Below are 25,687 nucleotides of genomic sequence, written 5' to 3'. Positions count from 1 at the left end.
CAACAGACAAGGGTCGACCCTTGCAACCAGAGGTGTTGACCCTTAATTTCATAATGCAGCCCATAACAAGACAACAAGGGAAAGGTTGACCCTAGGGACTCAGGTGTCGACCCCAAAAACCAGCAGAGGCACTAAGAGCAAGCCAATAAAGTGGTGTCGACCCCCAGGAAGGCAAGTGTCGACCCTTGAACAAATTTCCAAGTTTCCAAAGAACTTTTCAACGTACACAAACGTGAGCAAACAATTCCAACAAGTTTAAATTAATTTGTACTCCTCCAAAACACAGATACAAAGACTCTCAAGAAAGAAAATAAAGGAATTAGATACCCTCCAAGAGGTTAAAGGATACGAGTGTTACAAGCTCCTCACCTTAGGAAATTTCGCCCCTAAAACAAAAGATAGCATGAACACAATTGGAAACACAATCACCAGCCTAAAACTAGATCCACACTTGGGATAGATTCCTAGATTCTGATTCAATATCGCAGTGCTCCAAGAACACCCGGACAAGAAGAATTACAAGGAAGAGATCATGATCACTCTTTCGACCAACATACTCATCGGAGTCCAAGAGACAAGGAACAACGTCAATTACTAGTACTCTCAAGGAAAATCAACCACTCCTCAATCGGCAACAGCCTACACCACTACCACTGGATAACCAATACCCAATTTGGAAGAGAAAGAAAACCACCATTAAACCAAAAACTCAATTGACACTAGCAAAAGTCAATAGCACACCACACTGTATGGTCCATCACCATAATTTCAAATTACGCCAAGCTTAGCAACATTTCCAATTATTTATACAACCCGACTTTCAAAGATAAGACGATAAAAAATCGTTCATGCATATGTATATATATATATATATAATTTTCTTTCCCAAATGGTGTTCCAACTTACTTCATTTACCCTCAAAATACATTTGCACATCTAAAATTTTCATAACAATTACATTTACCATCAAAAGTGCTATTGAGAACATTAACCAATTACATTCTCATGACTTGTCCATATTTAGTTTCCACTCAGTCAAGAAGCTATTCATTAACATAATTTTGCGTAAATCCTTAGCATTTAGTTTGACCGTGCCATCCCAGGTCACAACACATAGAAACGAAACATTTATTTTCTACATTATTCTCAACATTTACCCGGTGAATTTCAACCATCACCCAATAACTTCCGTCAACCATCCAATGACATCACAGCATGTTTACCATACACATTTGTAATAACAACGAACAGAAACAATCTGGTACATCCGAGGATTAATAAAACATATACAACTTTTCAAAAATTGAGAGTTCTTACTCATTACAAACATCAGCACAGATAATCATTAATACACATTAACACAAGTGTGCTTACAATGTTTTACATCCAAACACTTTAATTCCATTAAGGTAATTTCACAAATTCACATCAACAACATACATGCACAAACAAACTCCATGGTTGCTAATATCACTTAAAGTACTATGCGACCGTACCACTATTTATCCGAACCATAGCAATTCCCAAATTGACTAAGTGTCAATTCACTCTAAATAGCATTCATTTAAAATTGGTCGCAAATCGAACCAAAACAGACCAAACTACCCAAATCAATCCTTAAGTCCCATCAAAGAGAACAACTACAAGGGTCATCTCCCCTACGCGACTTAATCCAATTCACCAATTTTCCTACTCTCACAATTCAAACATTGACATACTAACCAACACCAACTGTCCCTATCTGGGTTCAACACACCCCTTCACATCTCACAATTCATACTCGTCATTACCACTTTTCATTCATACGTGGACTATACTAAGAAATTTTCGATGTTTCACCCTTAACTCAAAGAATTACTTGAGACAAGCTTCATCCAAGCCTCGCCCTTACATATGAGATACTCCACACTCACGAAACCCTTCCAAGACAGTTCTCAAACATTGCTACTCTACTCATACCTACACATTCCAAAGTGACTATTTGTCACCCAAACTCCAATATCAACCAATTCAGTTAACCATTCAATAAAACTTAAATTTTGGCACTCAAACATCCACAGGTTTCCCTAAGTCAAATACTCTGAGATGGAGCTCCTCACAATATTCCCCATACTTCTAGAATTTCACCATACTCCTCAAATACACGTTGTACTAACACTATTCCCAATAATCCCATCACTCTCTCGCCAATATGGCAAGACCAATTCCAAATCACACTAAACAATCATTACCTAAACAACACCTTTACAAAGATTACAACCCATATTTCTTCTTAAAAACCACTTATAGCATTTAACTATCAAGTTTCCTTCATAGCTATGAACTCTATACAAGCCTTAATCATATCACTCAATACTTAAATACCACAAACCCTTTTTCTCACCCTCATCATTATGAAACACAATTCTCGCACTCCCTTCCAAACCTTTCACAATATTCTACATAACTCAAACTAACCTCACCTCCCTAAAATTTTGCCTCATCTCCACTATACTCCCTTATAGCTCTTATTATCTCAATAACGGTATCAAGTATCAATCGACCAAACTCTAACAATTCCCTGAGACACTTACTCTTCCTGCCTAAACAAGAAACCAATCTAACATAATCACACAGCACATAAACAAATTTTTTAAGCAACAAACCACGTAATCGAGTCAAGTCTACAAGGACAACCGCTTGTCCCAAAATTTCCAAGGAACTCCCACTAGAAACCATGTTGATCAGACGCGTTTCCAATGAGATCTCAAAGCAAGTTAGCGGGCTACAAGCAACATCCAGGAGGCTCAACCCATGCTCACACAATGCAACACATAATGTCCTACACCTTCTACTTTTACATGCAAACATCCTCACAAAGCGAAGCCAACCTATTATGGTAAAAACCACTTCCCACGAGCTCCAGGTTTTCAAACTGTCACGACCCAAACCCGCCCCTATGGGTTTAGCACCGTAACCGGCCAGTAATCCGAGATTACCGAAGGCCTGCTTAACAGTAATACAGTAAAACAGATTACAGGGGCCTGGCGGAAGCCAATACAGTAAATAAACAATATCCAATAAGCTGTGACAGTCTGTATACAAAAGACTTTTTCATACATATATGCAGTCAGTGACAAAACAGTATGTACATATATACAATCATTCAGTTCAGGGACCTAATCCCTATTAAACAGTACGGTAACAATTTACAGTTTACAAAACAAAACAGAAGGGGGAAGACTAAAACACCCCATAGCCTTAACTTGACAGGCTCGAAACCTCGCAGTGAGGCACACAGGTTGGCTTGACAAAATTGGAACTTAACCCCGACGCTTCTAGCCGCGATCTGGTGCCTGTACACCTACATATATATATGAGCTGTGAGCTAAGGCCCAGTGAATAACATAATGCGTAAAGGGGTTTAGAATGAATGTCCTTACAGTAATGAAAACAGTTCATTAAATCAGTATTTCAGTCGTTCAGTCAGTATAGTCATATGTGGTACATCCATTAGCATAACAGTACAGTAAACAGTAGGTCTTGAAAGACCGAACAGTAAATGATGGCCATCAATCAGTAAACAATAGTGGTTCCAACAAGGGAACCGACAGAGATTTCTGTAACAGTAACAGTAAACAATAGTTGCTAAGGATGCCACAATACAGTTCAGAATATAGGACATACATTCATTCAATTAACAGTATCAGTTCAGAAAGCAGTACAGTTCAATTGTTCAGAAGATAACCATTTTGAACATATCTTTACACAGTTGTTACTCACAGAGTTCTGGGCTACAGTAAAGCTAGAGTGCGTCCCCAATCGCCAACCCTACACAGTTTACAGATTGAACATACACTAAGTTACACAGTTGGAAAAATAATAACTTAATCCCTAATTTGCCTTGGTGTGTTCTACATTTATATCCTCATTAAGATGTCTTAAATTAGGCCTAATAATGCCTAGGATGAGATGAGGATACAAAGATGCACTTTAAAAGTATTTTCAGAATTTTCAGAAAACAGGGGTCACGCTCGAGCGTAGGTTACTCTGCTCGAGCGAACATGCAGACAAAGGTTTCCGCTTAAGCGTAGACTTACTCGCTCGAGCGTTCTACAAAACAGTCAAAAGTGCTGGATAGGTGAAAATCAAACTCGATTGGGCGCTCGACACCCGCTCGAGCATAAGACACAATGTCCCGCTCGAGCGTCAATTATTCAGCTCGAGCGGACTTCAAAACAATACAAAGTACTGGGAGCACGAATTTCACGCTCGAGCGCCAGTGACCCCGCTCGAGCGTGAGTTCAAAATCTGGAATTTCCAGATTTGAACTTCAAGCTCAAAACCAAGTTCAAATGCATCAAAACCAATCCTCTTGGGCTAATTTTCCAGCAAACTCCTCAAAACTCATAGCTTAACATGATTCAAAGCTCAATGTGTAAACTTAAAGCCCAATGGAAGATCAATTCAACATGATTTTCAAACCAATATTCATGAACAAGATGAACATGCAACATGCATGGACTTAAATCATTTCAAAGCTTTAAATACAAGCTCAAATAAGGTAACTCTTACAAAAACATGATGAATTCATGGTCTACTCTCAAAATATGGACATGCAAGTGAGGAATGATGAATTACAACCTCAAAACTTATCAATATGCACATGCATGCAACAATTGAGCTCTAATTCAACAATTTGAGCCATATGTTGGCTCTAGACTTTAGCTTGCTCAAAACCATGCAAGAACAATCTGAAATACAGCAATGAAAAGGTGAAATCCTTACCTAAGTCTTGGATTATAAGGTGTAGGAGCTCAAATTCACAATTATCTTCTAAAATCTCCAACTCTACAAGCAACTATCAAGGAGGAACTCACTTCCTTTCACTCTAACTCTCTTGGTCGACAAGAACGAGGGAAATAAGCTAAGCTAATGTTGTATCTAAGCGTATCTAAGTGTAATGAGGCTCAAAGGTGGTCTAGATAGTGGCCACTCACAATGGCAAAATAGTAATTAAGTCCACAATGTAATTTAACCCAGTTTAATCTAATTCAAACATACCAAATCAATTTTTAGATAAATATGCCATAATTTCACATCAATTCTAATGATCATAGAACATTAATCGATTTCGGATTCGGCCGCCGATAAGGCCTTTAATTAACAGTTTAAACATAAAAACTGAACAGATAATTAAGCAGTCAACAGATAGAAATGCATTTCAAACAGATATATTCAATCAATCAGTTTCAGATTTCAGTCAATCAGTCCAGTGTTTCAATCAATTCAGTTACCAATCATAATCAGTCTTAGTTTAGCAGTAATTAGTGGTTAATTGGCAAACAGTGCCAAGGGTTGTTACAGTCTCCCCTCCTTAAAAAGAGTTTAGTCCTCTAAACTCGAGTTACCTTCGTTTTGGAAGAAAATAGGATTCAGTGGAAACAGTTCATGATATCTTTTAGCCATGTCATCTTCCCTTTCCCAAGTGGCATACACGCCACCATGGTTTTGCCAGTCAACTTTTACTAACGGGATCTCTTTGTTTCTCAACTTCTTAATCCGTCTGTTTACAATCTGAATAGGCCGTTCCTCGTAAGTGTAGTCATCACTCAGCACTACACGAGTAGGCTCTATCACATGGAAAGGATCCCGGAGGTAGTCCCTCAACATAGAAATGTGGAAGACATTGTGCATATGCTCCATTTCAGGAGGAAGCGCAACTTGATATGCCACTGGATTGATTTTCTCAATAATCTCGTATGGTTTGACGTATCTCGGTGCTAACTTGCCTTTGACTCCAAAACGAGTCTGGCCTTTCATCGGCGTCACTTTCACAAAAACGTGATCATCTACTTCATATTCTCTGTTTTGTCTTCTGACATCTACATAACTTTTCTGTCTGCTCTGTGCAGTTTTCAGTCTCTGCTGTATCAGTTTCACTTTCTCAGTCGTTTCATATACAATCTCGGGCCCAAGCAAAGGCCCATCTTTAACTTCTGCTCAATAAATCGGAGATCTACATTTTCTGCCATACAATGCCTCAAAAGGCGCCATACCAATGCTCAAATGAAAACTGTTGTTGTAAGCGAATTCAGCCAATAGCAAATGGTTTTCCCAGTTTTCCTGAAAATCAAGAACACACATTCTCAGTAAATCCTCCAGAGTCTGGATGGTCCTTTCTGACTGGCCATCGGTCTGGGGATGATAAGCGCTACTTAGTCTCAATTCAGTACCCAATGCAGTCTGTAAGCTTTGCCAAAATCTCGATGTAAACTTCGAATCCCTGTCAGAAACAATGGACACAGGCACCCCATGCAGTTTAACAATTTCATCAATATAGAGTATAGCCAATTTGTCCGCATTATAAATTGTCTTAACAGGTAAGAAGTGAGCAGATTTAGTCAGTCTATCAACAATAACCCAAATTAAATCCATACCTTTACTGGAGCGAGGCAATTCTACAATAAAATCCATGGTGATATGTTCTCATTTCCACTCCGGTATGGGTAAGGGCTGCAATAAGCCTGCGGGTCGTTGATGTTCGGCTTTAACTTGCTGGCAATGAAGACATTTCGATACAAAATCAGCAATTTCTTTCTTCATTCCTGGCCACCAAAAATTCAATTTTAGGTCTTGGTACATTTTCGTATTCCTCGGATGGATAGAAAATTTTGAATTGTGGCCCTCTTGCAGAACTCTTCTTTTCAATTCAGAATCATTCGGTACACACAGTCTTTCTTGAAATTTTAGTACATTATTTTCAAATTTGTAACCCGATCTCGGTTTAGATTCCCTTTCTTCGATGATCTTCTTCAAGAAGTCATCCGATTGTTGTTTCTCTTTAATTTCTTCAATCAGTGCCGGTTGAGCAGAAATAGCAGCTATTGTTCCATCTTGTTCTCGCAAAACAATTTTAATTTCAAATTTTTCAAGGCCACAAAGCAATTTTTGCTGCCCGGTGAGCAAACAGGCTAAATTTCCAATCGATTTCCGGCTTAGTGCATCGGCAACGGTGTTGGCTTTTCTCGGATGGTACAAAATCTGTAGGTCATAGTCTTTAATCAGTTCTAGCCTTCTCCGCTGTCTCATGTTCAGTTCTTTCTGTGTGAAGAAGTATTTCAGACTCTTGTGATCTGTATACACCTCATATGTCGCCCCATACAGATAGTGACGCCAGATTTTCAATGCAAATACCACTGCGGCAAGTTCCAAGTCATGGGTTGGGTAATTCTTTTCGTGCGGTCTCAGCTGTCGGGAAGCATAAGCAATAACTCTCTCATTCTGCATTAAAACACATCCCAAACCCTTATGAGAAGGATCACTAAATACAGTAAAACCATCCTTACCTGAAGGTAAGGTAAGAATCGGTGCAGTTACAAGTCGAGTTTTTAATTCTTGGAATGCTGATTCCCTTTGGTCAGTCCAGTCAAATGATATCCCCTTCTGAGTTAACTGAGTCAACGGTAAGGCAATTTTGGAGAAATCTTTGACAAATCTTCTGTAATATCCAGCCAAACCCAAAAAGTTTCAGACTTCGGTCACATTTGTTGGTCTAGGCCAGTTTACTACAGCTTCAATTTTCTACGGATCAACAGAAATTTCATCTTTGCTAACAACATGCCCCCAAAACATAACATGATCAAGCCAAAATTCGCATTGAGACAGTTTAGCATAAAGTTTCTGTTCTCTTAGGGTCTGTAGGGAAAGTCTCAGATGATGTTCATGTTCTTCTATACTTTTGGAATAAATCAGAATGCCATCAATGAATACAACAATAAAGTCATCGAAGAATGGTTTAAAGCTACTGTTCATGAGGTCCATAAATGCAGCAGGTGCATTGGTAACTCCGAAAGGCATAACTAAAAATTCGTAATGTCCATACTTCGTTTGAAAAGCAGTTTTGTCAATGTCTTCTGGTTTAACTTTCAACTGATGGTATCCTGATCTGAGGTCGATCTTAGAGAACACTTGAGCACCCTGTAACTGATCAAATAAGTCATCAATACGTGGCAATGGGTATTTATTCTTCACAGTTACCTTGTTTTTTGAGAGTAGACCATGAATTCATCATGTTTTTGTTAGAGTTAGCTCATTTGAGCTTGTATTTAAAGCTTTGAAATGATTTAAGTCCATGCATGTTGCATGTTCATCTTGTTCATGAATATTGGTTTGAAAATCATGTTGAATTGATCTTCCCTTGGGCTTTGAGTTTACAAATTGAGCTTTGAATCATGTTAAACCATGAGTTTTGAGGAGTTTTCTAGAAAATTAGCCCAAGAGGATTGGTTTTGATGCATTTGAACTTGGTTTTGAGCTTGAAGTTCAAATCTGGAAATTCCAGGTTTTGAACTCACGCTCGAGCGGGGTCACTGGCGCTTGAGCGTGAAATTCGTGCTCCCAGTACTTTGCATTGTTTTGAAGTCCGCTCGAGTGGAATAATTGGCGCTCGAGCAGGTGTCGAGCGCCCAATCGAGCGTGATTTTCACCTGTCCAGCACTTTTGACTGTTTTGCAGAACACTCGAGCGGGTAAGTCTACGCTCGAGCGGAAACCTTTGTCTGCATGTCCGCTCGAGCGGAGTAACCTACGCTCACGCGTGACCCCTGTTTTCTGAAAATTCTGAAAATGCTTTTAAAGTGTATCTTTGCATCCTCATCTCATCCTAGGCATTATTAGGCCTAGTTTAAGACATCTTAATGAGGATATAAATGTAGAACACACCGAGGCAAATTAGGGATTAAGTTATTATTTTTCCAACTATGTAGCTTAGTGTGTGTTCAATCTGTAAACTGTGTAGGGTTGGCGACTGGGAACGCGCTCTAGCTTTATTGTAGCCCAGAACTCTGTGAGTAACAACTGTGTAAAGATATGTTCAAAATGATTATCTTCTGAACAATTGAACTGTACTGCTTTCTGAACTGATACTGTTAATTGAATGAATGTATGTCCTATATTCTGAACTATATTGTGGCATCCTTAGCAACTACTATTTACTATTACTGTTACAGAGATCTCTGTCGGTTCCCTTGTTGGAACCACTACTGTTTACTGATTGATGGCCATCATTTACTGTTCGGTCTTTCAAGTCCTACTGTTTACTGTACTGTTATGCTAATGGATGTACCACATATGACTGTACTGACTGAACGACTGAAATACTGATTTAATGAACTGTTTTAATTACTGTAAGGACATTCATTCTAAACCCCTTTACGCATTATATTATTCACTGGGCCTTAGCTCACTGCTCATATATATATGTAGGTGTACAGGCACCAGACCGCGGCTAGAAGCGTCGGGGTTAAGTTTCAATTTTGTCAAGCCAACCTGTGTGCCTCACTGCGAGGTTCCGAGCCTGTCAAGCTAAGGCTATTGGGTGTTTTAGTCTTCCCCCTTCTGTTCTGTTTTGTAAACTTTAAACTGTTACCATACTGTTTAATAGGGATTAGGTCCCTGAACTGAATGATTGTATATATGTATATACTGTTTTGTCACTGATTGCATATATGTATGAAAAAGTCTTTTGCATACAGACTGTCACAGCTCATTGGACATTATTTATTTACTGTATTGGCTTCTGTTAGGCCCCTGTACTCTGTTTTACTGTATTACCGTTAAGCAGGCCTTCGGTAATCTCGGATTACTGGCCGGTTATGGTGCTAAACCCATAGGGACGGGTTTGGGTCGTGACAGAGTGGTATCAGAGCGATACTTACCACGAGTTATATCGCACACGCGTGGCCAAATGAGCTATAGGATGTCCTAGAAAAGAGATTAGGGCACTACATGAGCATGATAAGTGTGTGGCTATGACATGACTGAATTTATGCTAATGTGTTAATCTGTTTAAACAAATGACTGCCTATGTTGATAACTGTTATAACTGCCTATAGTGAAATGGATAATGCAAGAACTGCAAATGAATCTAAATCCTCATCTTCTGAGGCAAGAATGACAAGACTGGAAAGAATGATGGAACTAATAACTGAAAGACTAGATCAACAACAGAATCAACAGCCCCCACCTCCTCCTCCGGTACAGCTGAAACAGAATGTGAATGTTAATGATGGGGACATAATTGCTCTCAAACAAAAGTTCAGTAAAATGAAACCGCCGTCCTTTTAGGGAGGCCTTGAACCGTTAAAAGCTGAAGCATGGGTTCTCGAGACAGAAAAATTATTTGAGGTCTTTCCGTGCTCCGAAGCACATAAAGTGCTATTGGCCACCTTTATTCTGCAAGAAGAAGCTAGAAGGTGGTGGATGCTTATCCGTGATGACAACACTGTAATGATTTGGGCTCAATTCAAAGGAGCCTTCTTTGAAAAATACTTCCCTCAGTGTGTTAGGGACAGAAAAGTAACTGAATTTGAACAGCTGAGACATGGCACAATGTCCGTTGCTGAATATGAAACAAAGTTCACCGAGCTTGCTAGATATGCACCACACATGGTGGACACTAATTGTAAGAAGGCCAGAAAGTTTGAAGGCGGCCTTAATGTTGCAATATAGACATGCAAGTGAGGAATGATGAATTACAACCTCAAAACTTATCAATATGCACATGCATGCAACAATTGAGCTCTAATTCAACAATTTGAGCCATATGTTGACTCTAGACTTTAGCTTGCTCAAAACCATGCAAGAACAATCTGAAATACATCAATGAAAAGGTGAAATCCTTACCTAAGTCTTGAATTATAAGGTGTAGGAGCTCAAATTCACAATTATCTTCTAAAATCTCCAAGTCTACAAGCAACTATCAAGGAGGAACTCACTTCCTCTCACTCTAACTCTCTTGGTCGGCAAGAACAAGGGAAATAAGCTGAGCTAATGTTGTATCTAAGTGCATCTAACTGTAATGAGGCTCAAAGGTGGTCTAGATAGTGGCCACTCACAATGGCAAAATAGTAATGAAGTCCACAATGCAATTTAACTCATTTTAATCTAATTCAAACATACCAAATCAATTTTCAGATAAATATGCCATAATTTCACATCAATTCTTATGATCATAGAACATTAATCGATTTCGGATTCGGCCGCCGATAAGGCCTTCAATTAACAGTTTAAACATAAAAACTGAACAGATAATTAAATAGTCAACAGATAGAAATGCAATTCAAACAGATATATTCAATCAATCAGTTTCAGATTTCAGTCAGTCAGTCTAGTATTTCAATCAATTTAGTTACCGATCATAATCAGTCTCATTTTAGCAGTAATTAGTGGTTAATCGGTAAACAGTGACGAGGGTTGTTACACAAACCCGGTTAACAGTGATGCCAAGTTGTTACGCCCCAATTTTAATTACTCAGAAATATTACTAAAAGTCTTTAATTTAGGTCTATTTTTTTTTAAAATATCTATTATCCTTGAGTAATAAAAACACAATAATACATGTTCTCTCTCATAATAAATACAACAATAATAATAATAATACATGCCAAGCTTTCACTAACGAGTTACAAATAAATAACTACAAACATCAATGTAAAATGAGATTACACATAACAGACACGTGAACTTTTTAACTCTTCGACCAGTTAATCTAAATTCTCTTCCTGGAAGAAAAATGAAACAACAAGGGATAAGCACAATTGCCTAGTACGAATCTCATAGTTCTAAAACAATAACCATCCTATAGATAGAAATGATCATGCATGCAGGGTAATACCATATAGTAAGTGACGTTTTGTAATTTCAAAATATTATATGTAGAGTACCTTTTTCAAAATATCAGACGTTAAGAAAAACCTTCAACCATAAAAATTATCCCTTTTCATTAGAAAACCATAAATCCTTTTTGAAAACCAATATGTTTAAGGAATAATATCATTTTACATTTATTAACCCATTCCAAAATATTCCTCATATAATTTCTATCTTAGCATTCCTCTTTTTATTTCCATTTTCCCTTTTCACTAATTACTTTTATTATAACATCATGACCTCAAGTTCAAGTTCCCTTAATACTTCAAAACAGCCCTCATACACTCTATTCCCACCAGTCTATTCATATTGGTTGTAACTCCTTAACATAGAAATCCAAATCTCCTTTATATTCAATAATAGTTATCCTACACTCAACTACTACTTGTCTAACAATTACATCACATCCACAGTTCCATTATCAATTACAGAAAAGCTTCATACCCCCACTGGGGGTCGACCCCCAGTGAGGTGTCGGCCCCGGATTGGTCCAAAAAAAAAAACTGTTTTTTTTTTTTTTTTTTTTTTTTTTAAGTTTTCAGCCACTGGGGGCGCGCCACGTCACTGGGGGCGCGACCCCCAGTGGGTGTATGGATCACGGCTCTATCAATTATAATCCGACATATCACAACTACATCACATCCACATTTGCATTATCAATTGTAACCCAACATATCACAACTATATCAAATTGTAATTTCATAAGTTCATCTCAATTCACACATATTATCATCGTCTCAACACATTTCTCAACATATTCCACTTTTTACTGGACAGCGGGCACCCAATTCATAACACTTTCCACCTTTTGCCGGCTATTATACAGTGGGAAGTGAACTCCCAAAACCATTTTCTCAAAAAGCATATGTTTTCCAAAAATCCTTTTCAACTTTTTAAAACCATCCTCCCACATTTACCGGCTACTATATGGCAGGATGTGGTCACCCAAAACATTTTCGAAAATCATCCGTTTTTCTACTTTTGTTGGCTATAATACGGCATGAATATGTGGACACCCAAAAATTATTTTTCCACTTTTGTCGGCTATTATATGACAGGACTGGGTCGACACCCAAAAACATTTTTCCATATTCGTCCAACGATAAGCCTAGACAGGACATTTGGGCACCTTAAATCCAAAACCACCCCCACATTTGTCGGCTATTGTACGGCGAGACGTGGGCCCCCAAAAATATTTTTCAATTTTAAAACCATCTTCACATTTGCCGGCAAGTATACAGAGGGAAGTGGGCCCCCAAAAACATTTTTGAACTCCCCGTGCGGGTACCAACCACAACACAACACAACACAACCCAACCCAATACAACTCAACCAAACTCAACACAACTCAACTCAACCCAACACAACATAACCCAACTCAACTCAACTCAACATAATTTACCATAACTCAATACAATTCAACATAACACACAACAAAATTTAACACAACCATTTCACCACTATTCAATACAATTTGGCATAATTCAACACAACTCTTAAACCTCCACATCATCATTTCATCACAAAGCTCATATTATCCATACCATTAGTAATTTCTTTCCCCCAAGTTTGGTTTCATATTATGAAATAATTTAAAACATCAACATTAAGAGTTCAATCGCAACTTTTACACTTCAAATTCTTTAAAATTTCAATTAAATTTGTAAATATGTAATTTAACACCTCAACTTCATGATTCTATTTTCAATTTAAGCAAAACCATCAACCATCTTCATGAGCCAAACTAGGATTTTTAAGAGAAATTAAAGCTTTTCACAAAAAAACTTTTTATTCCAACCCTTCTATTACTTTTACACCCAAACTTATGACCCAAAATCATAACCCAACAAGTAAACCCCAACACTTCAAACTCTAAACCCCCAATCTTATGATTTTTCACAATATGCTTAAAAAATGTAAATTTTGCATTTGTATAAGGAAAATACCACAAATCTATCTATAAATGAGAGTATTGAAGGAGGACTAGAAATCCCTACTTCTTGAAGCAAAGAGATGACAACCCAAAAATCACCAGTAACGAAACCACGAACTATTTGAACCAAAAGGAAGCCCTTGACGAGATCTACAGTCTTTTGCAAAGGACCATGGTGAAAAGATCACTCTACATAAGGAGATCTAGAGTTCTAAGTGAAAAGGTTTGAGTTTAGAGAGAGAAAAAGTGAAATGAATATATGTTTAGAGCCTATTTATAGTATCAAGGTAATAATAGAACAAAAGCCCAAAGCCAAATGAAAAGAACAAGTCAAAAACCCCCAAAAAGTAGGGCCCAAACTAGCCCAAAATTTTGAAAATTACACACAGGTGTCGACCTTTCGGGCAGAGGTGTCGACCCTTATGAAGAAATGCTAAGACACCAATGTGTACAACAGACAAGGGTCGACCCTTGCAACCAGAGGTGTCGACCCTTAATTTCAAAATGCAGCCCAGAACAAGACAGTAAGGGAAGGGTCGACCCTAGGAACTCAGGTGTCGACCCCAAAAACCAGTAGAGGCACTAAGAGCAAGGCAACAACGTGGTCTCGACCACCAGGAAGGCAAGTGTTGATCCTAGAACGAATTTTCTAAGTTCCAAAAAACTTTTCAACGTACACAAACGTGAACGAACAATCCCAACAAGTTTAAATTGATTTGTACTCCTCTAAAACACAGATACAACAACTCCAAAGACTCCCAAGAAAGAAAATAAAGGAATTAGATACACCCTCCAAGAGGTTAAAGGATACGAGTGTTACACCAAGCATATCAATGACTTTGGAAACTTTCACTTTTAGTTAAAAAGTCAAATAGTCACTATAAATTGTTACATTACTCTCTCTACTTTCTGCACATCTTTTCATAAAAAGTTAAAAATTTATTAAAATAGTCTATTCCCAAATTAAGTTGCCACTTGTATTTTTGTGCCCTTATTATAAAATGATGAAATGGAATAGGTCCATTAAATTAGAATTGGCATTAGAAATGAAGGAGAGAGAAGTTCCATTTATATAAATCAATAAATGATATATCTGTTCGTCCATTAATATAATTTTGCACATGGTTCTTGATCATTTTAAAGTGCTATAATGTTCAATAATCCCTCTTTTGAGAACAATTGATTTTATTGTCCAGTCTCTATCAAAAGGTCGAAGTCCATCGATGGGGATAAAATCTTTTGAATCAATTTCATTTTCTTACATTACTCTTGCAAAACAATTTGAGATTTGATGAATTGCTATTGATTTTTAAGTTGAAAGAATTTTCAAATACAATGATTTTTTTTTTTTTTTTAACCTTGCAATTGAGATGAATCCTTATTGATTGTCTCTTTCATAGTTTCAGTACTATTAGCAGGAATATCATCATCTATGATGGTAAACTTTGCCAGCTTGCTCTTTCTTCCCATCTTTCACTTGAGTTATGGAATAAATGATGTTTATGTTTTTTTAATTGTGTGCTTTGTACACAAGAAAGATGATTTATATAAGGACTAAGTATGTTTGTATTTAGTCATATAATGATATAGAAAACAAAAATGTGAATCTCTATGAAAAATTGTGGAGACACTGACATATAAAAGTGATTGATAAGAAAAATTTAATTAGACTGAATTCTTTTATAACAATGAATCATAACATAATTAAATGGACGAGTTAGTGGTTAAAATTTTTTTCGTAAAAATTTTATATATAAATATATATATATATATATTTATTTTTTATTATTGACAAACATATGAAATAGAAATTTTGAAAAAGTAGACGAGCAATCTCATGTGAGCCTTGTAATTGGCTCATCCCCTAATAATTTTATTTTATTTTTGGTCCGCCCCTAATAAGTTCATTACACTTTCTTTTGCTCCTGTGTCATTTTTTTTTTAGGCGACAAATTGTGTAACCTCAATCTCTTAAAAACAAAAAGGCCCCGTTTGTTTGGGTTATAGGGAGAGGATTGAGATTACTAATCCCTTAGTATTACTAATAGTGTATTTGTTTTGAGAGATGGGGAGGGGAATATTAATCCCTTAGTATTAGTAGTCCCCTTGGAAGAGGGATTGATAAGGAGGAGGTAGAGATGATATTAGAAAAATAGTGAGGGGATTAGAATTTTTTTTATTTTTTATATATTGGGAAATTTTTTTTAAATATAATGTTTAATTTTTTATATTTTTTATTATTTTATATAAAAATAATTTAATAATTCCTCACTATTAATCCCCTCACTAACAATCCCCTCACTATTAATCCCTTCACTATAAATCTCCTTTATTCTATCTCTGAAAACAAATAAGGCTAAGAGTCTAAAAAATTAAATAAATTTAGAATAGGCCAACCTTAAATTACCCGGGTTGGAGCTTGAGTTTTCTCTCCTCACGACACCATTTTAATTTAAAAAAAAAAAAATCAAATTACACAAAACCCAACAAGATAGAAACACATTTGAGGCAACAAAATGTTTAGGAAAAATTACAAAACCATCTCAGGATTTTATTATTATAATAAAATAAATCTTAAATTTTTATTTTTTTCAATTTAAATCATAAATTTTTGATTTTTTTTTTCCAATATGAATCATTTACCTATTTTCATTAAATAAAAAATAACAAAAAATGAGTATTTTAATCATTAATTGAATTTAATTATTAAAATACTATTTTTTTCCATTGATTTTGATTAACAAAAATAGATAAATGGTTTAAATTGAAAAAAAATTAAAAGATTAAGATTTAAATTAACAAAAATTTTAAGATTACCCCAAATATTTATATGTTTATTACACATGAATGAAGAAAGCTTGAAAATTTAGAGAGCTCGGAATTCTTTGTTTTATATATATATATATATTGTTTAATTTGGTTGCTATAGTTTTATTTTTTTATATTTGATAGTCACATATTATATATTTTTTTGTATTATATGATTTTACCTTGAATTTAATGATTTATACCCCTTTAAGATGGATTTTCACCAATTTCCTCTATATATATATATATATATAACCAATGTCAAATCTTCTTTTTTATAATGCTTAAAATTGTGCTCGAGTTAAGTGTTCAATTCATTCTCTTTCAAATTAGGATTGACAATGTATTAGAAAAATTAAAAAAAAAAAAAAAAATTACACTTGGCACCTCTAATCTATGCAACCAACAGGGCATTCAATAAAGTAGTTGAATTATATATCTTTTTTTTTAATCTTTGTTACATGCTTATAGGATTGGACACAACTCTTTCACATTAAGTGATATTTAAATATTTTGGATTTAAATTATAAATTTGGATAAGAATTTGACAAAGAGAAGGAAAAATGTAAAAATAATGCAAATAAAATTTAAGCTAAATTCTTTTTCCACAATATTATATTGGATAAATTATGTAAATAGTCTTTGTCTTTTACACGATCTGTCAATTTAGTCTCCGTAGTTTCAATTTGCTCGATTTTGTCCTTTAATTTAAAGGATTGTGTCATTTTAATCCAATAAATAACGGTTGTTAAATTAATTTAACGGAAGGTCAAATAATGTGTCAATTTGGTCCCTGTACTTTACGCGATGTGTCAATTTCGTCCCTGTAGTTTCAATTTTCTCTGTTTTGATAGAGACTAAATTGACACATTGTGAAAAATACAACGACTAAATTGACATACTGTTTAACTTTTCGTTAAATTAACTTAACAGCCATTATTTATTGGACTAAAATGACACAATCCGTTAAATTAAGGAGCAAAATCAAGTAAATTAAAATTACAGGGACCAAATTGATACATCGTGTAAAGTACAAGGACTATTTGCATAATTTGGCCTATTATATTTGATTCTATGACTAATTCTATTCACCTAAAAGTTCTTATTTTTATTTGAACTAGTTGAACAAGAAGCAATGTTGAATTATAAGTTATTAATTAGGTGGATTAGTTGGCCCAAAAATTTCATGAATCACCATGTGAAACTTCTTGCCCTTCGGCATGGCAATAACTTGACCAATTATTAAAAGTGATAGACTCAACTCAAAATTGTAAATTCATCTAATTAAATTCATTTAAATTTTATTTAAATTCACTTAAAATAATAATTTAATCTAATAAATTGCATCTTATAAATATAATTTAGTCTTATAAATCTTGCCACCATTGTATTTTCTGTTTTTCTTTATTTATAAATTATGTCCTTTCCATTAAAAAAATAAATAAATAATATAAATCTTTAAATTTTTTTAGATTGATTTATACACAACTTCCATTACATCATATTGATGTGATCATTCGTTAGTCCCAAAAATTTAGGTTGCGTTTGGTTGTGTTTTGTAAATGTGATTTGAGAGTATGAATTGTATTTTGAATTTGTGTGTTGTAAAATTATGATTTGAGTGTAGAAAATTTGTTTGGTAAAGAGTTTTGAAAATAGTTTTGGAAAAGATGTTTGATTTGAGTGGGGAATTGTTGATGTGATATTTGATATGTGATACAAAAATTTACAACTCATAACTAAATATAGAACTCAAAATTATTTTAAAGCACATTAAAAATTAAAAAAATTTCAGAATTTTTTTTTTCCAATTATATAAATCAATTGCAAAAAAAAAAAAAAAAAAAAAAAAAAAAAAAAAAAAATTTCCTGTACAGCAGAGGACATCCAGGTGGATGTCCCCATGGACGTCCGGGCGGTAGTCCCTAAGGACGTCCGGGTGGTCTTCCCCTGGCCAAAATTTGAACAAAAAATGCGGCTGTAATACAGAGCTCTCTGCAGAAGTTTGGAAAGTTGATTCCAAACACACAACCAAACATCATACTGAAATACACATGTGGAATTACATTTTGAATTCACAACCAAACAGAGCACTTTCGTGTGGTTCCATAATTGGAATACGAAACTTTTTGGCTTTTTGACTTTTTTGACTATTTTAGTCTGGGCTTAAAAGCTTGGTTTGGGAAGGGCTTTTTGACTTTTTGACTTTTTTGAATTTTTTTGTGAGAGAATAATGTAATGATTATAGGTTGGATGTGATGTTTTGTTTGTTATGGCTAAAATAGCCTATTTTGTTTTTTGTGGCTAAAATAGCCAAAAAAGCCTGCAAACCCACTTGCGAAACACAGGCTCAAACTATCACTTTATACATTTTAATATTTAAATGAAGTATTTTTATGTATGTTATACATCTTAATATTTTAATTTAAAATTTGTTTTCTGATTTACATGTAATATTAATAATTAAATTTTTTTATGCAAAATTAATAATTATATTTTTTGTAAATAAATTATTAAGTCAATTAATGGTTTTTTATATGAGAAATATTTTTCAATGAACAATTTTAATAATTTTATTATTGCGTAGAAGAGTAGTTAGAATTATTTTTTTTTTTTCCTTTTGTTTGTTTAGTTAAATTAAAAAATTTAACAAAGAGTAGTAATAATGAGAACTTGAAGTGTTTTTAACATTAAAAACTGAAATTCTTACATATGAGAATCTTGTTGCATTCCAAAAGGTATTCTACATTCAAAATTACAATAATGTAAGAGTTCATCAACTAATATATTATCAAGTGGTTGACAAGGAAGAGTTAATTTATCAAAGAAGAATAGTTTTTACACCCACAGAAAAATCAAAAGAATATTAGGAATGAATATCTTTAAAATTAAAGTAGGAGCACAAGAAAAATTAACCTCTACAAGCGGATGTCTATCAATAAGCTGAAAGGTTAGAAGATCATGGAAAAGGCAACCGTAATTGAATTGACTAATCAGTGCAATATTTCCTTCTAATAATTCCACAGTTTTAGAGTGGACTATTATGTTTTTATCTATTTGTATAACCATTGGGGTGTTAAACACAGCTGATTGAGAGATAATGTAATCAACTGTTTGATTCTGAAATCCAAAACAAAAAGTTCTAGAAGTAAGATGCATGGTCTAACTCTAGTTACATGCTTATTATTGTTTAACTCATCAATGGGGCTAGTGCTAGTAAGGATCATGTAAATTCTTTGAGGCTACTGATTTAAGTTCCAATTATGCAACAGGGGCTATATATATATATCTAAAACAAATAGTATAATTGGAGATAAGTCATGAGTCCAAAACATAAATTGTGATATTTCGAAGTGTTTTGTTATTTTAAAATGTTTGATATTTGAAAATATTTGAACTTTGAAAGATGTCTGTACTTGTTTGTAATTTTCTAATGTTTAATAAGTTTGAGAGTATATTTTCAAGATACATAAAAAATAAAAAAAAACATGACAATTCTTCACACTTTAATAATAATAATAATAATAATAATAATAATAGATAGTAGATATTTCAATACAAATTAACACAAACAAATTAAAACAAATCAAAATTTATAAATGAAAGCCAAAATGTCCCAACCATTTATCACTTTAATAATTTTTTTTTCAGTATTGCTACATATACTAATTGATCATTCCATAAACATAAAACACATTGAAAATCTCAAAATTTTCTCATTATCAAAATGAGGGACAAATATGTAAATCTATTAAAATAAAGTAAAAAAAGGAAAAAAGAAAATCACTTAAGACTTGTGAGTAAATAAATCCAATCAATGACTTGCTGGTAATTATCCTTGAACTCTTAATTCAGTTAGGCACCAAGTTCGACAGGAGAATTCAATTTCAAAGAGACATCACAAATGTGTGGGAGAGCAACAATACAGAGCATAGTGCTCAACAATCCCACAATCAAATTTGAAAATAAGACAGAGAGAAAAGATTATAAGCTTTTATTTTGCATTCCATGCTATTCAGTGTACACATACAAAAAGGCATATCCTCAGACATCATGTACACATACACAAGGAGGACAATTACTATTTACATAATAAACCACAAAAAAAATACATAATAATATCATGGCAACTTATTTTTACATATAACACCATATTTCAAGCACAGTTTAACGATGAAATTGCAATTTGAGAAGAAAATATCATATCATATCATATAGTGATATTAGGCAAGCTCAATCTGTCATGTTGAGGTAGAATACTCTGTCTCCCTCTTTCTCAGGCCCCACGACGACCCATGGCCTGCTCTCCAGGGGGGTACATAAGCATGACGGGTTGGGCATTAAACCCAGGATGAGGAAGCCTACGACGGAGCTCACGACCTTCCTGGCAAAGTGCACATGCATGGCAGAAGATATGAGTTGCAAAGTCACAAGCTGACTCGCATTGCTCACGGTACACCTCATCATCCAAGAAATTTCCGCAGCATCCACATGACCTGGCAAGTGCCTCGCAGGTGCCCTGTTTGATTCAAAACAGTGAAAAACTGAAGTTATAGCAGAAACACTAGTGAAACTAAATCCAGGAACAATAATAGCAAAATCTCTAGGTCAAAAACAATATTAAGATTCACTTAAATATTGATATATATATATATATATATAAAGTGAAGAGATATATATCTATAGATACATAGATTGAGAGATGGAGAGGAAAAAGAAAAATTGACAGGCCAGTTGAGCTAAAGAAGGGCAAAAGGAGAGAGATGGCAATATGTATCGACAGGCTTGACACAAAGCAACGAAACGACTTACCCAAAAAAAAAAGAAGCAACAAAACGTAAACAAGAGTGGAACAATGGTCAAAAACCTCGTACTTAAATTGACAATGGTGTTCAATAGACTGCTTAGTTATTAAAGGATTATGGACATTGAGGATTGTTATAGTAATTGATAGTAACACTTTAATCTAGAGAGAGAAAAAATAAAAATAGGCAAAAATAGCTTGTATTGTGCTCACTGCATAGCTCCATGCATTGGTTAAACTTGTCACGTTACAGTTCAACTCACAGAAATAGGTGTCTATGGATTATAAATTCAAACCATGGAAGGTTCATAAACAATCAATCAATAACTCTACATGAGTGGCCAAGGCCAAACATTTTCTGAATTTAAGTTGATTCTGTCAAATCCAATACTAAGCATGATTCAAACACATACACACACATGAGAAAAGAAAATATATAGCATCATAGCAAGTATGCCACTCAAAATAATAGCTGTTTTAAATAAATTGCAGTGAGATGTCACTGCAGTGGAAAATGACCAAACTACTTCAGAGAGATGGATAATTTTATATAATATTCTAATTTGAAAGAACACATAAACAGAGCCAAAGATCATAGAAAAAAATAGATTTATTGAATCAAAATTATTCTTAAAAATATTAAATGTAGACATTTATCAGAAGGGGAAGAAAAGAGAAGACCTTTTTCGTCTGTAAGTTTACAAACTGCAATCAAACAGACAGGAAGGATGAAAGCAAAATCCTTTTAGAATACTCTTGTACCTTGTGCTTAGATGTTGGATTCTTTTCAATTCATCAAACTTTCAAGGGGATGGTTATCGGGTCAGAAGGGTACATATTTTCCTAACTACTCCCACACCTTTTCTCCCTTCTTTGAAAATAAAATTATGGAAAATTTTCTTATCTCCTTTCTTACCCTCTAGCCAAACAGTGTTTAGGGTACATGGGAGAAACTTTTGTTTCACAAATTTATAAACCGAAATCAGAGATGAGCAGCATGCATTACCATTATGCACAGAAGTTCTTTAGGTTTCTTTCACTTCTATTAATTGTCTATTCAATTCTTTTATATTTTCTGGATTCATATGTTTTGTTTTGTATTCCCATAAGGTGTAATGGATGAGCCTGAGTTATAATACAAGATTCAAACAGTGCCCCTCAATTATAATATAAAACAAGCTATACAAAGTTTTCGTAAATGATTCACTAGTATTACAGCTTCCAACCCTGTTTGTGGATATTATATCAAACAGCAGAGAAAAACAAAATCTGAAAACTAAACACAACACCCCCCAAATCTAACCCTCACATCTTCACTCATATAATGAGAAAAATATTGTATGAAAACATCAATTGAGTGAGCCATAAATGCCTCTTTACTATTGAAATTTAGCACACCACAATCAACAGAATAAAGCTCTATCATCATATAAAACTGCAAAAGTATTTTCATGAGAACATAGTATACTAGTTCCTAATACCTACACAAAAGAGAACAATAAAAAAAAAATTGAAACTTAACACACAAATAATCACTCTAAAGGAACTACTAAGCCATATAAAGTCAGGATCAAGTCAAGTCCTTGGAATTCTGATAATCAACCACAAATACCACAAACATCATTTCCAATAAAATCAGAAAGGATGAGAACGTGAAAATAGAAAGAATAACTTGCCTCCAAGTTGAACTTCCGGCGGATGGCTGTACGGCTAGGATATGAAAACCACGGTGCCAAGCAGTTAGAGCCAAAAATAGAATTGCCAATCAAGAATAGACTAGAGTAAGGCAGGCAATGATTTGCAAAAGTCCCAGGACCAGCGCCAAGTCTCTCCACATTGCTTCCATAAAGCACACATGGGGCCACACTTCCAAGGAGGCCTACAAAATGCCAAGTCATCAGGGGAGAGATAGAGAGATTCACAATTGAAAGACACGACTAGAAACCAATGCAGCAACAGACTAGTTGAATCAAGATAACAACCCTACAATTAATAGGATTTAAAGCTCAGAGAACTGTATCTTACAATACAAAATCCATCATGAAAGACAATGCATAACTAATTAAACACATTGACAAAAACAAGAGGGCTCACACTTTCAACTTTAACATTTTATCATCTTAGAACAAAAAAAAAAATCACAGGTTATTTTAAAAAAAATAATAAAAAACAATTTTAAGGAGAAGAAGAAGAAGAAAATCTAAAGGAAAAGAACATAGGCGATCATTTTGACTCTAAAAGGATGAACACTTCTAAGAAAGTGTCATTTCCATATTGAACACAAACGATCCTTGGACATTCCCCAACATGAGTCAAACACACGTTCAAACATGTTCTAGTAACTTTTTGCAAATTTTTATTTCTATTTTTAATACTATACACTTGAGAACACATGTCTATCGCTTAAACACGCCTAAAACACATATTAAGTCTAAAGAAAAAAAACTTCGAAACCAATTATTAAAATCAAAATAATGATGATTTATATCTACCATCTAAAACTTCCAATTTGTTTCCATGAGGTGTTTTAAATAGATATTAATATTTTTTGTTCACACTTTTTTCAATATATAGAATGTGAGATAGAATAATTTTTATGCATAGAAGTTCTAAAAAATAATTAAATACCTTTTTGCATATATAAAGTTATATCTTTATTATTTACTGTGTCATATACGGTGTCACGTCCCTATTTTTTGAAAATTAATAGTCGTGTCTGCCCATTCCATGTCATATCTAGCTTTAATAAAACCCAAGCGTTGAATGCACATTCCCACTGTTCATCTTCAAACTTTAATGACCATTATCCCCCCTCTCCTAAAGGATTGTTCATTATATAAAAATGTAATAGGGTAGATTCATTGCTATGAAAAGCAAGAAGTTTTCACTCAATAACATATCAAATTACAGAAAATCTGATTAAGTTGGGGACTTAGGTTACTCCAACCATGGTTGCAAATAATCACTATGATCAAATATGATACATACATACATACATATATATATATATATATATATGTATATGGACAAATTAGACTCCTCAATTAGCATGACTACTGTCAAGAAAATTGCCATGTACAAAAAAGCACGAAATCAACGGTTCTTCCACGCACTACACATTTTTTTCTTTCATCATAAATTCAGCTGCAACTAATAGTGATAATAATCAATCGATGTATCATAAATATTTCAGATTTGAATCTGGAAGCATATATCCCACAACAATCATATCAATCTATACACAGAATCATATCACCAGGTCCAATTACATCAGACTCCATAATTACTTTTTTTTAAAATAATAATAATCCACCAGACAATCAAATTCCCTCTCTATAAGTTAACAGTCAACGCATTTACACACGCATAAACATAGCAATGCAAACATACATATGTAATATTCGATTTCATTAGCAAATTTCACAATGGGAAAAATTAACAATTAGCGATCAAATTGGGAAATTAAATACCAAAACCCATCAAAATTGAGCATCAAACGGACAAAACATAAAATTTTAACTCACAAACTTCAAGATCGCTGCTGCAGAACTCATCATTGCGACCGAGACAAGCGAAGAGACTGGAGTCCCACTGAGCCCGACGCATAGGTTCGCCCATGACGCTGCCGTGCCCTAGCGGCAATCCATCGGCCGTCCAATAGGGGTTGCCGGAAGCTGCCTGCGGAGGATGCTTTTCCGCCGCCGCAGCAGGCGGAGGAGGAGGAGGAGTTGGCTTGGTGGCTCTCTTCTCATCTTCGTCTGCAGCTGAGTGCCTTGGGATTAGGGGGCTCGATTCCTCTGGATTTTCCATTGAGAAGTAGAACGAAACCCTAAAAGAGAAATGGAGAGAGAGAGAGAGAGGGGGGGGGGGGTGGAGAAAATAGAGATCTGAGAGAGAGGTGAAGAAAGAGAGAGAGAGAGAGAGAGAGAGAAAGAGAAAGAAAAGGTCGTCTCTGGCACCGAGGAGGAGTGGATGTGGAGTTATCGCGTCGTGTCCAAACGCGTAAGTCTGTAACTCACGCCATACACGGGGGTAGATTTTCATGCAATCGCAACTTTTGGGTTACTTTGAGGCAGGGCGTAAAATTGGCCTGCGGGCCGGTTGAGTTCGGATTCGAATCCAGTTCAGGGCCTTGAGTCTGGGTTACTGGGCTCGGCCTGAAAACAAAATTTATTTATTAAATAAATATTTTCGGTTTAATTTAATAATGGGAGATTTATTAAAAAATTCTTTTTCAAGTGTTTGTATCTCAATTAATCTATAAGATATTCTTATATTTCAATAAATCTTATTATTTGAACACTTGATCTACCAAATCCTAATTCTTATATTTAAAGTATTTTATGGATATTTCTACCATTACAAATATTTTTTGCACAATTAGCAATTTACTGATGTGAACATTCATATTTTACAATGTGAATATTTACATTGATATGTGAATGTTCATAT

General features: G+C 34.7%; 1 protein-coding gene across 1 annotated transcript; it reads right to left on the bottom strand.

Moving 5' to 3' along the window:
* Positions 1-20,413: 20,413 nt before the first annotated feature.
* On the bottom strand, positions 20,414-25,367 carry LOC114309855 (cell number regulator 8). Its single transcript, XM_028255720.2, has 3 exons — positions 24,760-25,367; positions 22,912-23,114; positions 20,414-20,950 (listed from the first exon to the last, which is right to left on the bottom strand). Exons 1-3 carry the CDS (start codon positions 25,277-25,279, stop codon positions 20,708-20,710), a joined length of 966 nt encoding a protein of 321 aa, XP_028111521.2. The 5' UTR covers positions 25,280-25,367; the 3' UTR covers positions 20,414-20,707.
* Positions 25,368-25,687: the final 320 nt, after the last annotated feature.

The sequence above is a fragment of the Camellia sinensis genome, chromosome 10, assembly GCF_055761805.1.
Source record: "Camellia sinensis isolate YWXY chromosome 10, ASM5576180v1, whole genome shotgun sequence".
NCBI classification, from domain to species: domain Eukaryota; kingdom Viridiplantae; phylum Streptophyta; class Magnoliopsida; order Ericales; family Theaceae; genus Camellia; species Camellia sinensis.
Note: the sequence above shows the minus strand (reverse complement) of the source record. Positions and strands in the feature narration are given on the sequence as shown.